Raw genomic sequence first — 17,306 nt, 5'->3', positions numbered from 1 at the left:
CATAGGGGATGACATTTTTAAAGAGTCCGAGCAACATAGACTAGCTACATTTCTCCTCATTTGTACAAGTAGTGGACTAATCAAAATTAGATTAGATTAATAGATGATGCTTTTATGTAATTGTGGTTTCATTGTTCTATTACTATTTAATTCTTGGATGAAGTAACATAGACATCACATCACACTCCTTGGGATGCGACCCTTCTCCCAGGCCCTGCATTGAACGCGGGCTATTTGTAGTTATGTTGGTCGGACTTTTCAATAATGCAGACGGACGACGTTGGATCCTACAAAATTCTCAAAAAGTAGTACATTTTTTTAAGGATCCAGCACAAGTACAACATCCGACCAAATCAAAAGTTGAAATTAATCCACTTTCTTCTTATTTTGAAATTTCATTTCCATTTTATAACTAGCAAATAGAAAATGTTTATTCCTTGTTCCATGTCTGTTGCTCGGACTTTTCAAAAATGTCAGCACATGCATGTCGGATCTCCAAAATATATAAATTAATTCTAGGAAGAACTTCAATTTCTCTTCTTCCTTGGCCATAAAGAATCTAAAAGGTCAAATCAACATTGTTTTTTAATTTGGACTAGTCAATTTTAGAAATTAGTCAATCTATAAAGTTCCTAAAAAAAAGCACAATGTACTAATGTTTCTTTTGATTGTTGTCCATTGTCAACATCCACGAAGCTTCAAACGCCAATGTCCATTGATAAATTAAAGGACAAACAAGGCAGTTCGGTATACAAAATATTTCATGTTAATAGAGTTCGAGGAAGTACTGTACTTTAAGGGATCGAGGGATCGTTTGGTGTAAGGTATTAAAAAAAAAATAGTCTAGGGATAAAATTTCTAGTGTCTTGTTTGGTTGTCAAGTTCGGGATAACTTATTTCAAAATTAATAATAGTAGCGGGATAAGTTATCTATCCTTTTAGTGGTATAATAATTCGAGGATAATTTATTTTCGGATAAAGCCATAAACTGATAAAATTATCCTCTAAATTTTTTGATTATCACCTTTCACATATATAAGGCAAACAACATTTTTGTAAACAAATAATATATTCTTAGAAAGAATACAATTCATATTATTTTTTAGTTCCACAAATCAAACAATCACTAAAAATATTAGAATAATTAATTTTAAAATAACTAATCTCAGTATAACTAATTCCGATATAACTTATCTTCAAATCAAATGACCCCGTAAAAATGTGTGGATAACCTATGATGTGCAAGCATTAATGGTTATTTCATGATTCAAAATCTTGACATATAATTCCAATATTACTTCTTATATTTCCTATTGATAGTATTGACTTCAAATTAACTCGTTATAAAAGAGTTAGCATCTATTATAATAATATATTTAGTGTAATTTTATAAGTGAAATTGAAAGAAGGTAGCATCCATATACATTATTCCATTCTTAAAAAGTAAAAAAAATAAATATTTTTGATCAACCCAAATCAATAAAAAAGTATATCAAAGCATTCTAAATTTTGTTATACTGCTAATAATTTAATTCAATGTATCTTACATGAATGAAAATCACGAAACAACAATATAATTGGCTACTGATAAATCTCGTTTTAATGCTAATTATTTAATTAACGTATCTCGAATAAAGTTGTTTTTTTTCTTCTTGTAATTATTGAATGAAAATAAAAATATTAAATAAAACTTAGTGTTGGAAAGTACAAAATGATATTTTGTTGGGAAGCATCTAGTTCCCTTGGCGGGCGGCGTTGGAAAAGCACATACAAATATACTTCCACCGTTCCCTTTTATTTGTCACTAATTTTTCAATTAAATTTTTATTTTTATTTATTATTTTTAATATATAAAAAAATTATTTTACTTTTAATATTAATTATTTTTTTAAAATTTTAAAATATAATATAAACATTATTTAATAAAAATATTATGATAAAATAGATATGTTATTAATAATTTTTTTTAATACTTGAGCTAATTTAAAATATCACAAATAAAATCAAATGGAGAGAGTAGTAGGATACTTTCGTTCATTTTGACTTGTTCACTATTCCGTTCATCTTTCACTTATCTGTTATTGAATTAAATTTGTTATATTACAAAAATATACATAGCGAAATTATTTTATATGGTCCACTACAATCTACAGTTCTCTCACCTCAACCTACTCAATTTTATTAGGGAAAAAAGTTGTTCAAATTTATTATGTGATTGAAAAGGAGCTTTATGTAATTAGTAAAATTATTATCATGTGTTTAGAAGATTATATATTCAAATTATGAAAATAATTTTTTACAAAAAATATATGATAGTATTGTTATATAATAGAGTTTTAGTGCACCAAACTGTCATAAAATTTATCTATACTGCCTGAAATTAAATGATTTTATTCTCCATAAGTAGAGTTGTCAATACGGGTCAGTCTAACCCATCCGGGCTAGCTTACACGAACTTTGAGTTTGACGGGTAAAATCGGACTAGTCCATCAAAATGATGGGCCAAAAAACACCAAGCCCCCACCATTACTCTGTGGGCTACGGGCCAGCCCACTTTCTAAAAATAATATTTTATAATTTAATTTTAGAATATTAATAAACATAAATATTACCAGATAATACTACATAGTGTTAATAATTGTTAATCAAATCTTCAACACTCCAAAAAATACTCCTAACAGCGAAATTAAATAACTTTGGACATGATATCCTTTGAACCAAATAAAAATTACTAAGGATCAATCTAAATAATTGCATGTATTTGACTTACGGATCGACCCATGGGCTAGCCCAACCCATATTGTTCAAGCCTTACGGATCACGGGCTTATAGGGGCCGGATTAAAAAGCTCTATTCTTAAATGGGCTGCAAAAATTGAAGCCCAACTCCATCAAATTATAGGCCAGATCGGGCCAACCCTACGAGCCTAACCCATATTGATGGCTTTATCCATAAGTTTCGTTCTAAGACTACTTTTGCTATTTTGGTCCTTGACTCATATAAGAGTTCCCACTCGTAGGGTAAATTTAGACCTTTTAGTTTGATGAATTTGTAGGTAAGAGTATTTTTTTCATATGTATCTATGTCTGTAGTTGCTTATTTGTGGTTTTCAGTGATGTCTTTAATTTGGAATAATGAGTTTATAGTATTATTTTATGGGTATCGTATTTTTGTTATTATCTAACAATGTGTAATCTTATTTTTATTGTGTGTTTTTATGTTTTTTTGTTTGTTATACCGTTATTTATCCTGAGCCGAGGGTCTATCGAAAATATTTCTACTTCATCTGAGGTAGTAGCATGAATTGCATACACTTTATCCTCTCCTGACCTCACTTTGTGGGAATACATTGATATGTTGTTGTTGTTTGTTTGATGAGTTTGGACACTGATTTTATCCAATTTATATTCGAGCTCTGTAAATAACAAGAAGGAAAAATGTTTTGTTTCCCTCTGAACTATACACGAAATTGTTGGTACACACCTGAACTTTAGGAGGGTTCTATTATCTCCTGGACTAATTAAAACTGTATTTTTTTGCAATCTTAGTGCCTACATGACACATACGTGGCATATCAGTGAATCAATACACTGAAAATCCACGTATGTATCACATAGGCACTAAGGTTGTCAAAAATAAGGTTTTAATTAGTTCAGAGGTAATAAGACCTTTTTAAAGTTCGGATGCGTCTCAGTAATTTCGTGTTAGTTCAGGATGGAAGCATAATATTTTCTCTAACAAGAATAAATACGAGACGATTTTCTAATTGAATGGACAAATAATAAAATTTTTAACAAATGCTAAAATTGATTAATTTTAGAAAGAAAAAAAAATTGTGAAGAGAAATTTCTTTTTTCCTTACTAAGGCTGTTCACATCTATAGGGTAGGAGCTTTGGTCAACATAACATAAATTTCTGTCTATTTTGAGAAATATTTATCGACAATTATTAAAGCCAAAATGAATTATCATATGTTTGACTATGATGCTTTAATCATTACTACTATTTCATTTATGGAATTCTCAACAAACTTTTACTTCTTGTTTTTTTGTACTATATTCTAAAGTTCCAACAACTTTTTTATATCCACCAACTATCATCTACCTATGATTAGTCTAGACAATTGGTGATAAGGTTAAATTTTCGTGACAGATTAAATGAGAGAAACGAGATTGAGACGATTCGTACATATAAAGAATAATATATATGAAAATATTAATAAATATATGTAAGAACTTAGCTATAACAAATTGTAAGAAAGATTGTGGTTGACAAAAAAGGAAAAAAATAAAATAGAAGCGATTAGATAAGATATGACGCTACATCTCCATAATAGAAAAGTTTAAAAATTGAAAATTAGCATTAAAAATAATAAATAGTCCTATGTGACGGTACTTACACGAGATCATCTTCTTATTTAACTCTTACTTAGTATTTATAAATGAGAAAATACATAAAGATCCCTCGGATGTTGTTCGATTTTTTCAAAAAGACACTTAAATTATACTTTCAACCTATTACCTCACGAATCTTACCAAAATTTTGACTCTGCGTGTAAACACGCACATGACGCGCGTGACTGAAAAAAAATTATTGAACCAACAAATTAAAATGTACCACGTATAATAAAAAGGATCCATTTTTTTTTAATTTTGTATTTTAATATTTTTTTCTTCATTTTCCATCCTTTTCTTTTGTTCTTCCTTCTTCTTTTCCTCCATTAATCTCCATTAATGGTGTCACTCAATTTTCTCTGTGATTCGTGCGTGCATTCATTCTCTATCTTGTGATTGAAATTTAGCGAAAAATGGTATATTTGTAACGATTTAAGTAAAATTTGTGGAGTAATGGGTTGAAAATATATTTTAGGTATCTTTTTAAAAAAATCGAACAACATCAGGGGGACTTTATGTATTTTTTCTCTTTATAAATTAAAAAATCATGAAATTACTACTATGCTTAAAACAAAGATAACAATTACAAACTTTATAAACAGATGTTGGCAGCGCTACCCCTCGAATGGGGTCCTACCCCGCGCGAATTTAAATTAGTGGAGCTCTAATGCAGGTACTGGACATCGGATGGACAACCAAAAAAAAGGTGAATACAAGGCATGTACGTAGACGTGTTCATGGATCGATTTGGGTCGGTTATTGGTCAAAATTATAATCAAACCAACTTAGTCAGTTTTTAAATTTCTAAAACCAAACCAAACCAACACAAAAAAATAACTTTCGGTTTAGTTCGGTTCGGTTTATAACTTTAGTTAATGATAAAAGTTGAAATTTTTCTTTAAAAAAATCAATCCAAAATATGAGATGTTAACCGAGTGTTGTTCCTCAATCCTGAAACCAAGATGTCAATTTAGTGTTATACTTAAGTAAAACCATGAACAACACCATATGAACGTTTCTACAAATGAACTTAGAAACTACATATAAGAGAATGATATAATAAACCCCAAAAGGTAAACATATATATTTTTTGCTCAATAGGAACCAAAAAGAAAATTCAAAACTAGTGATTATCTATTGTCTAATAAAACTCACCTATAAAATCTCATAGAAAACAAAATAATTTTCATAATTAGTATCATTTGTCATTCAAAGTGCAAAAATCATATAGAATTTCATAACGTACCATTAACTTAGATGGAGACATATGACTAAAGTTAAATTAATAATTAAAATTTTAAATATAAAAAATATTTATATTTTATTTAGGAATAATATATAAATAATTTATACATGCATATGTATGTGTGTGTGTATACATACATACATACATATATATATAGAGAGAAATTTTTTATCGGTTCGGTTTGATTATTTTATCAGCTATTTTAGAGTAAAATCTAAACCAAACCACATAAGTATTAGTTTTAAAAGTTTTAAATCAAACCAAATCAAACATAACTAAATGTTGGGTTTCTTAATCGATTTGGTTTGATTAGCGGTTTGGTTTGATTTTTAACCAAACCATGAACACCCCTACACGTACTCAATAAATCGTAAAATTTAAAAGCAACTCTTTCAAAATAAAGGGATGCAAGTGAAAACAAAAAAACAAAGTGGGTGTTTAGTGTAATTTCCAAGACTTCCTAAGGAGAATCTCAAATTACGACTGTTTGTTATGTAAGTGCGCTAAATAATTTCGGAATATTAAAATATTCCATAATTGTACAAAAAATCAAAAGTGTTTTTCTTATGTTTTTGCTTTATATTCGATATTTATATTAGAGTTCGATTAATTATAAATCATGCTATTATAAGATTTATTTTTAAAGTTGATATTTTTAACGAGATCTTTTTCACATCCAAGAGCTAAATCGAGATTTCCATATCTGTCTTATATTCATATTATAATTCAATTATTCTCATTCGCGCTATTATAAGGTCTATTTTTAAAAGATATACTTTTAATAAAAAAAAATCATATTCAAAATCCGAACTCAAAATTTCTCACTAAGGTCGAAGATATCTCAAGCATTCCACTACAACGATCAAAATATCAAAATGTTGGGATAATGACATCTCAATGACAGTAAGAATTAAATAGTTTTGAAATAAAATGAATAATTATTTTATCTCATTTTTGCGTGAAGGTATTAATTAGTATCGAAATTATTTATCCCACCATTTACACCATAATGATGAAATAAGTTATCTCATATACATGATGGATAACGAATTTCGAAATTAATTATTCCGTGGTAACTCTTTCCCAATCAAATGACCTCCTTCATAATGGTTTCAGGTTCGAGCTAATACGAACCATTTTTTATAGGAAGCACTTTACTCCCGCGTGAGATTTTTTATCGCGAATATGAATCAATCGAACTTCAATGTGAAATATCGAATACCGAACGAAAAAATTATCTCATATACATAGTGAGATAATGAATTTTGAAATTAATTATTTAGTGGTAACTTTTTCCCAATCAAATGACCTCCTTCATAATGGTTTCAAGTTCGAGCTAATACAAAGCCATTTTTTATAGGAAGCACTTTACTTCCGCGTGAGATTTTTTATCGCGAATATGAATCAATCGAACTTCAATGTGAAATATCGAATACCGAACGAAAAAATTATCTCATATACATAATGAGATAATGAATTTTGAAATTAATTATTTCGTGATAACTTTTTCCCAATCAAATGACCTCCTTCATAACGGTTTCAGGTTCGAGCTAATACGAAGCCATTTTTAATAGGAAGCACTTTACTCTCGCATGAGATTTTTTATCACGAACTTGAATCAAACGAAATTTAATGTGAATATCGAACACCGAACGAAAAAATTATTAATTATTAAAAATAGTTATTGGTGGCTTTTGAAAATTGAAAATAAAAAAAAGGTTCACTTTGAAAATGACGTGTTGGCTAGCGTAGTTTGGAATGATATATACGTCACCTCTGTCTTCTTCCTCTCTCCTTCCCTCGTTCTTCGTGGCCATATACAATATAAATAATAATTTAATTATAATAATAATAATTATTTTAGTACTATTAAACCAAAATTATAGTAAAATAAATACTTGGGTTCTTTGAATTTTGTTTAAAAAATGAGTCTTGATACAGAAAAATTGTTATAAAATATTACTAGTATTTTCTTGAGGTGTTTTTATCAATTTGAGCTTTTAGGTACATTATTTTCTCATTTTGATTAATAGGGGTAGTTGGTTTTTGTTAAAGTTTTGACCTTTTTAGTGTTTTTTGTATTAAAAAAGAATCTTGATTTCAGAAAATCATAGTATATAAAAAAAGTATTTTCTTGAGGTGGTTTTAGGAATTTGAGCTTCTGGGTATTAATTAGTTACTCATTTTGATGAAAGGGGGTGGTTGGGTTTTAATAAAGTTTTGACCTTTTTAGTGTTTTTTGTATACAGAAAAGAAAATTATAGTATAAAAAAAATTAGCATTTTCTTGATGTGTTTTTTATGAATTTGAGCTTCTGGGTATTAATTAATTACTCATTTTGATGAAAGGGGGTGGTTGGTTTTAATTAAAGTTTTGACCTTTTCAGTGTTTTTTAGTAAAGAGGGGTTAATATACAGCTGTTTGGGATTTTCTTGATTTCAATGGTGTAGTTTTGTCTTTTTGTATATTTTAGCGGTGGATGTATTAAAGTTGTTTTAGTCTTAGTTAAAGTGATTAAGCGGTTGTTTTTGGAAGTTTTTGTATTTTAGTCAAACTATATATTTGTGGTTCTTCATATAAGTTTTGTGTGTGTATGTTAACTGAAGTTGTGGATTCTTGATGATGCTGTGAAGATTGGTACTTTCTGGGATGCCAAGTTTCATTTCTCAGATACCAGTTTCAAATCACATGTATATACCTCTTAACATCCTTTTTTAAATTTAATATCTGTGAATTTTAGTTTGTTTTTTTTGCTTATTTGTATGTGTAGAATTTGTTTTAAGTTTATCTGAGATGGGGATTAGTGTTTATTGTTATGTTTATGTTGAAGAATTCAAGTTTTGAAATTGCAGTTAGGCCTAAGGTCTGTTTAAGCTTTTATGTGGGGTGGGGTTTAGTGTTTATTCTCATGTTTATGTTGAAATTGCTAGTTATAGGGGCTATAGGCCATACATCTTTCTATTTGTTCATATAAATGAGTAGAAGTTACATACAGTGCAATTCTAGCTTGGAGAGATCAGTAGGGACGGAGCTATGTAGGGCCGAGAGGTTTATTTAACCTCCTTTTGGCGGAAAATTACACTGTTTATACTTGATTAAAATTGTTTTTTTTTATGTATATATATAGTAAATGTTGTACCCCTTTAGCTTCTTCATGTGTTTAGTTCTCCATATTTTTGAACTGTTTAGTGAAAATTGGCACAGAAGGCAGTAAGACTGGTACTTCTGCGGTGCCAAGTTTCATTTCTCAGATACCAGTTTCAAATCACATGTATATATCTTTACATCCCCTTTTTTTTTTAATTCATGTAAAGTTTAGTTTGTTGTTTGCATATTTGTAAGTATTGAATTTGTTTCAGTTTATCGGAGATGGGGAATTATTGTTTATTGTTGTGTTTATGTTGAAGGATTCAAGTTTTGAAATTGCTTGTTATAGGGAATAGGCCATACATCTTTCTATTTTGTTCATGTAAATAAATAGAAGTCACCTACAGTGCAATTCTAGCTTGGAGAGATCAACAGAGGTGGAGTTAGGTAGGGTCGAGAGGTTCATCCAAACCCCTTTTTTGCGGAAAATTACACTGTTTATACATTGATTCAATTTATTTTTTATGTATATATAGTAAATGTTGAACCTTCTTTAGCTTCTTCTTGTGTTTACTTCATCATCATTTGAACCCCATGGAGAAAATCCTGCCTCTACCAATGGAGAGGTGTGACTCCATGAGTTTTAGATAGTCTCTCTCTTTTTATTCAGCAGGGTGCTGATAGTGGCAGAGGCAGGATTTTCTTAAAGGAATTCATAAATAATTTTGTCCTTTTATATACTATGTTATTTTCTGAAGGGGATTCGAATGAACCCCCTTCTGCCCTTCTGGCTTTACTCCTGGTTGTCCATTCCAATGTTTAGGTAAATCAGCTATTTCTACTAATCCTATGCTAGTCCCTTGAAGCGAGGGAAATTAATAAAAAGAGCAAAGAATGTTTTAACCATTTCATAGTTAAGTTGTTTCTCTGAGTTCCTGCTGAATAATTACTGTGTTAGCGTAAATCTGGAATGGTTATATGTCATTGCTGATATGCTATATATGGAGGGTGACATCTCGAATAATTTATTCCCGTTGAATAATATTTTTGGGCTGTTTATTTTGGATTTCAGGGGCACCGAAGGGAACAATACAAATACTTCTCGAATGTCTGAATTTGGGGTGCTTGAGCAATATCTTGGATTCCGTATTGGAGATGGTTCTAATGCTAATCGAAGTATGTATTTTGCTAATCTTGAATGTTCTTGGTCTGCTATTCTTTCCTATCTGTCACCTGATAAAAGAATCTTGGTGTGTTTTACCCTTCTTTAAATTACGGATTTACAGCCGGGACTAGGTATGGTTTATCTTTAGTATTTTTAGTGAGCATTTGGGCTCTCTCATTGTAAATAACCATTACCGAGGATCTTATTTGCAAGAGTAGTTGAGACCTCTGAAAAGTTTAATGAGCTGAAGAGACTGATCATGTCATAGGACTTCTTGTTGCTTTTCTATCCTTGTCCGGTCGAATAGTAAGAGAAGTGGGGCTTTGAACTTAACTCTATTCCAAACGTTAGTGAGAGTTCCAGATTATATAGAGATATGTGGACATGAGGGTCCAACATTGGGTAATTTAACATAAGGGATTGGCATCATACTACGTTTAAGAAGAAAGGACCGTGGGAATAACTCTACCCAGGAACTAGTTCATTAGGTTAGAGTTGCCGAAGACCATATAAAGAAGGTAAAATTAGTACCCTCGTCTGATGTGGTACGTATGAATTCTCTTTATAGATAATGTACGGAAAAAATAATATTCCTATGTAGATATCTATAGGTTTTGGAAAATATAATCAAGTACATAGTATATGAAGCAAATAATGTTTTGGGATGTTGAGATAGGATTAGCTAATGTGAATTAGGAAGACTATGTTCATTGTTCCAAATACTTGATATATCTTAACTGGGTCTTCCTAGTTGGACAGTTGTCATAAATAAGAGTTAAATTAGTATTCCTATTACAGGAAGGTTGGATTTGGCACTAATGAACAAATGGGAATTGGTTTTATGTCCTTATATGGGTGCAAGACGTGTGACCTTTTTCATGAAATAGTAGCGGTGTTAAGAAAATGTTATGTTTCACATGTTTTAAATTTTGGGTTTAGTTCTATATGCATAGTTAAAAAGATTACGCCGAAAACACGGACTTCATTAGTTAAATGCCAGATAGTCATATGCACAATTTGCTCTTATTTCCTAATTTCTGTGCATGTATAACTGCCACCATCTAATTTTGCGTTTGTCATTTTCGGATTATGGCGTGATGTAACGTAAAGATAGTACCTATCAAATGTAATGTGAAGATATTGCAAACAATAGCTAAAAAATTTTGAGAGCATGAAGGAGTAGAATAATTGGATTTTTATTCCTTTGGGCTTTTCAGACAAATTGGTCTGTCAATGTAGCTTCCGGGGTGAAAGAACTAAGTTATGATCTAATAAACTGGATGGCTGTTCTCCAAATTCTTGATATTATTAAACCTATTAGACTGATACTGAAAGGTGGTCTGGATCCCCTTATTAGAGAACTGTGGTTTCAAATTCTTGAGCTTGATTCCAACTGTAGTTGAAATGCTAGATTTACTTAAAAAGAACACGCATTTCTTTGCTATTGTTTTGTTATATGTGTACAACAATTGTCCAGAAACTTGTCTCACTTAAAGTGAAGATTTGACCATTTCCCGTGTTATCTGATTGAGAAATATGTCTTCGTTGTCTTCTTGTTGGTTTAGGTCCCCTATTTAATTCAACATCTGCAACTAATCCAGCAGTGGGCTTTGACGTCTCTGGAACCATCAATAGGGTAATCATGACACTGTTCTCTCTACATTTCTTCCTAAAGAGAATAGAAACTGTAAATCTGGTATTGCCAGAGATGTCCACAGGCAGAGGACAAGGTATTTAGCTAATTTTGATGTCTTTTTTTTCTCTGTTGATCTTGTAGAATTTAGCCCCTTCAAATACAAGTTTGTCTGCTGCTGCTCCGGGATCTCAGATATTACAATTGCAATCAAGTGTAGTTCCTGTATCCTCTAATCCTGAGAATTGGGGCGAGTCCAACTTGGCCGATTCTGGTTCTCGCACTGATACTTCAACTGACATGGATGGAGATGATAGAAATCAACGGGTAATTTACTCTGCTTGTTTTGGGTTTATTGCTTAGCCTCTCTTAGTCCATTTCTCTTTGGTCTGTAAAGACTTGCGATCTCTGGGAATCAATGTTGATTTGACTAAGAATAAAACGTAATAGAGAAGTGAAGGGGCTATATAGGCGAACCAACTAGTATGAAATGTTTATTTGGATTCATTTTGTTCTATTTGGCCTATTGTATGTCTTCTGTTAGAGAAGTGCGAAATTTGGAGAATCTCTCCTCATTTGCTGAGCTGTCAGCGAGGTTGATTGCAAACCCTTAAACTCGTGTGAAAAGTGAAGTCCAGTCCCCAAAACTGCTTTTTGTTATCTTCCCCATCTGTTGGCAACCATTTTCACTAGCAGTGGTTTTGAAGTTGAACTTTGTTTGAAGAGGTGAAATCATTCAGTGTGAATGGGTGGAATGCAGGGACGAGGAAGAGAGGAGGGAGAATAAGGGGGTCTATAAGACGGCTAGAACAACGGCTAAGCGGTCACAGAAGCTAAAACGGTAGCTTTTGAAAGACTCTACGCAGCAAGGGGACAAAGGCGGAGATAAGAAACTTTACAGGCTTGTGAAGACGAGGGAGTGGAAGGCCCGAGACCTGGATCAAGTGAAATGCATCAATGATGAGGACGGTAAGGTATTGGCGGATGAGAGGCTCATCAAGCAAAGATGGCAAGCCTACTTTCACAAACTATTGAACGAGTAGGTGATAGAGCTAGTGTGCTGGGGGATTTTGAGCACTCTTAAGAGACTTGGGATTTTGGATTGTGGATGTATTATGGTTGAAGAAGTGACTCGCGCTATTAGTAAGATGTGTAGGGTGAGAGCGACTGGACCTAATGAGATCCCGGTAGAGTTTTGGAAGAGCTCAGGCGGAGTAGGTATGGAGTGGTTGACTGAGTTGTTCAATGTCATTTTTAAGACAGCTAAGATGCCTGAAGAATGGAGGTGGTGTACAATGCTCCCATTGTACAAGAATAAGGGCGACGTAGAATTGTAACAATTACAGGAGTGGTTTGTCCATATCTGAGAACCAGTTTGGATTCATGTCGGGGCGATCTACTACGGAAGCCATCCATGTGGTGAGGAGACTAATGGAGCAATACCGGGAAAAGAAGCGAGCACAGTTCATTAATTGTCCTTCTCAGTAGAAGAGCTTGTGTTTTTCTTTTGATTTGAAATTCAAAAGCTTTCAGATGATGAAATACTCTATAAGAAGATTATCTAGCAACGAAAAACTGATGCAGGGACTAGTACCACCAAAAATGGATATAATTTTTAAGGAAAAAACAGAATTTATGAGAAATGGTTGAAAAATTTATGAAGAGGGGAAAGAGACAAGCGATCTTGTCTTTATTTTTCCATTTCCAGGTAAGTCAAATTTAATATCTCGACTCTGCAACCTGTCAAATATATAAAATGGATGGAGGGTGTATTATTGAATTATTAATCCAAAATAAAAGATATTTATTGTACTGTAAAGAAATGGAAAAAGTGGAATTGATATAGAGGATTTTTGTTAACCAATCCCAAACTAGCTGTTATTGAGCAATAATTGGTTGATGGGCTAGGTTTCATCACTTAAATTTCATACTTGAGTTTTTGGTTCACAAATATGTAATTACTAGAACTGAACAGTTTGTACATGTAACAGAAAGTTTCTCCTCAAGTAACTGGGCGATTTTTATTGTTTGTGAACCTTTTTTTGTAATTGCTTGCTTGAGAAATTATGGATAAATTCTTTACTTTAAAGTATGATATTTGTCATAATCCGGTTTTTGTTTTTACATTTCAGTCATGTATGAAAAGTCTTTTCCATTATGCAGATTGAGACAGGTCAATCCAGGACTATTGCAGCTTCTGATTCCAGTGACAAATCAAAAGAAAAAGTCTTGGATCAGAAGGTCCGTGTTTTACTATTTAGTCTTAGAAGAGGGAAACTCATGTTCCTTTCTGATATTCTTTTTGTTTATTATCATTGCTTTCAGACATTACGAAGACTCGCACAAAACCGTGAAGCTGCTAGGAAAAGTAGATTGAGGAAAAAAGTAAACCTTTCTTCTCTCATTTTCCTCCTTTTGTTTTTCCACAACGCCCCTTCCCCTTTTTATCTGTCCTAAGCCGGGGGTCTATCGGAAATAGCCTCTCTACTTCACCTGTGGTAGTGGTGAGGTAGTGGTATGGTCTGCGTACACTCTGCCCTCCCCAGACCCCACACTCTGGGTATGTTGTTGTTGTTGTTGCCCCTTCCCCTTTTGATGTGTAATATAAGCCTGTAGCCGGTTCACTATTTTGTCTTTTTCGTCGATGCGAGATGCTGAAGAGATTATGTTAGCTGATTATATCTCATCTGTCTTTAAATGAAAAATTTGGTACTTTCTTATGCTGCAGGCATATGTTCAACAGCTGGAGAATAGCCGTCTGAAGTTATCGCAGTTGGAACAGGACCTTCAGCGAGCACGTCAACAGGTATTGGCTTCTTCCTTTCACGTGCTTTCAGGAGGACCACCTGAGGAGGTTCCACAATCTTGTCTTATTTTGGGTTTTTGTCCAACTGAAGGGGAAGTACATTTCAAACATGGGAGATCAATCAAACGGAGTGGGTGCCAGTGGTATGCCTTTTTCTTCTCGTTGAACTTGTGTGACTAACTTCCTTTTTCATTTCAACAAACAAGAAACTTGCTGGGCTTCTTCTAGATCTGTTGAGGAAGTATCACTTCTTGATACTAAATTGAGCTAGGATTGGGTTGTTAAGTCATGTTAGTGTAACAGCTGAAGTTTGCCAATACTCTTTATTGTATCAGCTAAATCATGTTGGTTTCACTAGAAAGAAAATTGTCCACCATATTGCTGTCAAACAGATATTCATACATGATGGCTCTCTCTATCTTAAACTAGTCCAGTATGCACTTTTCATCTTTTCCTGGAACAGTTCGTCTCTCATATGTTGTGCGTTGCGTGGTCTGTGATTAGGAAGCAAATAAGGCTGAAATAATGTGTTTTTCCTACTTAAGAGGACAGTAGAACTTCAGTTTTCTTGATTTTCCCTCATTAACTGCATTCAATACGCGGTGGATGACATTACGTTTGAAATTGAGGAACAAAGTGAACTGCAGCTTCCAATGGGTCCTCAAGGTGCATGGACTTGGTCTTCATAATTCTCACACTTGTGATGGTTGTTATGATAAAGATAATGAATGCGTCAGTTGCTGCTTTATGCATTCAGTTTAATATAACACTTTTTTGTATTAGGCTGGCTATTTTAATAAGATAATGTTCAACCACTTGTCTAGTTTCTGGTTGCACTCAAAAAGTTGTTTCCTCGTGCTAAGATAACCTTTCAGAGTCTGCCGTTCTGCAGGGACCTTAGCATTTGATGCAGAATATAGTCGATGGTTAGAAGAACACAACAAGCACATCAATGAGTTGAGGAACGCTGTTAATTCACATGCAAGTGACCCTGAACTGCGAAGTATTGTGAATAACGTCACTGCACATTTTGATGAGGTTTTTAGGGTGAAAGGAAATGCAGCCAAGGCGGACGTATTCCATGTCTTGTCAGGGATGTGGAAAACCCCTGCCGAGCGGTGTTTTATGTGGATTGGTGGCTTCCGCCCCTCGGAACTTCTTAAGGTAACCTCTTGTTGTTCTCATATGTGTGCAATTCTGCGTCTGTTCTTCCACATTTCCCATCTAGACGTCCCCTGTCTAGTATTATAAGAAGCTGTCATACTTTTTGATCATGTATGAAAAGGTCCTATTATTAGCAGGACTAATATATTCTTAGTAGTATGTGGAACTTCATTGATTTGCGTTCCTGAAAATAAAGAATACTTGCTAAAGATTGGGTGGTTTCACTTTCCAAATGAATGAGGTGCCCTGCAGTGTACAATTGCATTTTTATGTCACTATCCTTCTATAACACCTCACTATAGTCTCTTGACCTTTGATAGACAAGGTCTGAGGTTCTCCTTCAAATGGCATGGACTTACAATTGTTGTATTGAAGCTCTTAGTTTTCTTACAATTGCATTTTTATGTTACTATCTTCTATAACACCTCACTATAGTCTCTTGACCTTTGATAGACAAGGTCTGAGGTTCTCCTTCAAATGGCATGGACTTACAATTGTTGTATTGAAGCTCTTAGTTTTCTTCTTGTGTCCACTGCATAGTAGCATCTCTAAACGAACCTGATTCCTAGCAACAGCTTGGATAAATTGTGTGGTTATCTCTATCCATCCCGGATGAGGTTTGTTGAGCTTCTTCAGCTTGCTGATTGTTAGAGTGGGCCGGAGTCTCACATTGGTTGGGAATGGACGGGTGGTCTGCTTATATGGAATTGGGCCCTCATGAGCTAGCTTTTGGGGTTGAGTTAGGCTGAAGTGCCGTATCTTTACAATGATGTTAGAAGACTTCCTGCTGCATCTGATGTCTGCATCTGATGTTAATGTGCTTTCACTCCGTCTGTTTACGGCATTTTGTGCAGGAATATGTTTATGGCATTTTGTGCAGGAATATTATACGAGTGCTGTACATTCTATTTGCTTTTGTTCTCGTGTCAGTTTTTCATGCGTCATCTAGAAGTGGATAGATTAAGAACCTCAAGTTACTAATGTAGATAACACTTTGCAGAATTGAATAAGTCATGATTGTATGGTATAAGTTCAAAGTGCTATTTCTAAGCGGTACACAAGTTTCTTTACAACCAATTATTCATTATTTTAGTATTTTTCTCATTTTTCGTGAAATGTTCTGGTAATGCAGCTTCTGGTCACTCAGTTAGAGCCTCTGACCGAGCAACAGTTAGCTGGCATTTACAACTTGCAGCAGTCATCCCATCAAGCTGAAGATGCTCTCTCACAAGGTATGGAGCAGTTGCAACAATCTTTGGCGGAGACGTTAGCCAATGGATCTCCTGCCACTGAAGGGTCATCAGGAGATGTTGCTAATTACATGGGTCAGATGGCAATGGCTATGGGGAAACTAGGGACTCTCGATGGTTTTCTCCGTCAGGTAATTCTTTTCTTGCTGCTGCTGTCTTTTTTTTAAAAAAAAAAAATGATAGATATGCTGCAAATGCTCGTTGTCTGAACATGTGGAAGTCGGGTGCAAGTAAACGTTACCCCGGAGGTCTTGTAACTGCAAGTAGCACGCCATTACTGAAACTCATGTCCTGTTTCTATTTATCTTTGAACTCTGGTACCTCGTCCTCTAACGAGGTCATAAAATAGGCCAAAATTTATGTTTGAAGACGTTCTAAAATAAATAATTGGCCTTCTGTCACTGTATGCCCTCGTAAATTATATGATTCTAGATAGCCTGTCATGTTCATTTCGCTATAGCAACTTCACGTTTAGAGATTTCTGGTTTTGTTGTGTTAGTTTTATTTTGTCTCTGGAAGCAAAATTCGTGAAGCTAAAAGTCGTTGCATCTTTCTGGCACT

The 17,306-nt window shown here is 33.5% G+C and overlaps 1 protein-coding gene across 1 annotated transcript; it reads left to right on the top strand.

Annotated features, from left to right (window-relative positions):
* Positions 1 to 7,550: 7,550 nt before the first annotated feature.
* Positions 7,551 to 16,877, top strand: LOC107843777 (TGACG-sequence-specific DNA-binding protein TGA-2.1; the record flags this gene model as incomplete). The annotated part of the gene is given in 11 exon segments (NM_001324613.1): positions 7,551 to 7,644; positions 8,247 to 8,330; positions 9,800 to 9,903; positions 11,458 to 11,528; positions 11,670 to 11,852; positions 13,689 to 13,766; positions 13,851 to 13,910; positions 14,254 to 14,331; positions 14,423 to 14,474; positions 15,224 to 15,495; positions 16,628 to 16,877. Coding segments are annotated over 10 exon segments (1,189 nt in total), but the record flags the coding sequence as incomplete, so codon positions are not given.
* Positions 16,878 to 17,306: the final 429 nt, after the last annotated feature.

Source organism: Capsicum annuum, chromosome 10 (genome assembly GCF_002878395.1).
Source record: "Capsicum annuum cultivar UCD-10X-F1 chromosome 10, UCD10Xv1.1, whole genome shotgun sequence".
Classification (NCBI taxonomy): Eukaryota; Viridiplantae; Streptophyta; class Magnoliopsida; order Solanales; family Solanaceae; genus Capsicum; species Capsicum annuum.
The sequence above is the reverse complement of the archived record's forward strand: the minus strand, read 5'-3'. Positions and strand labels throughout refer to the sequence as shown.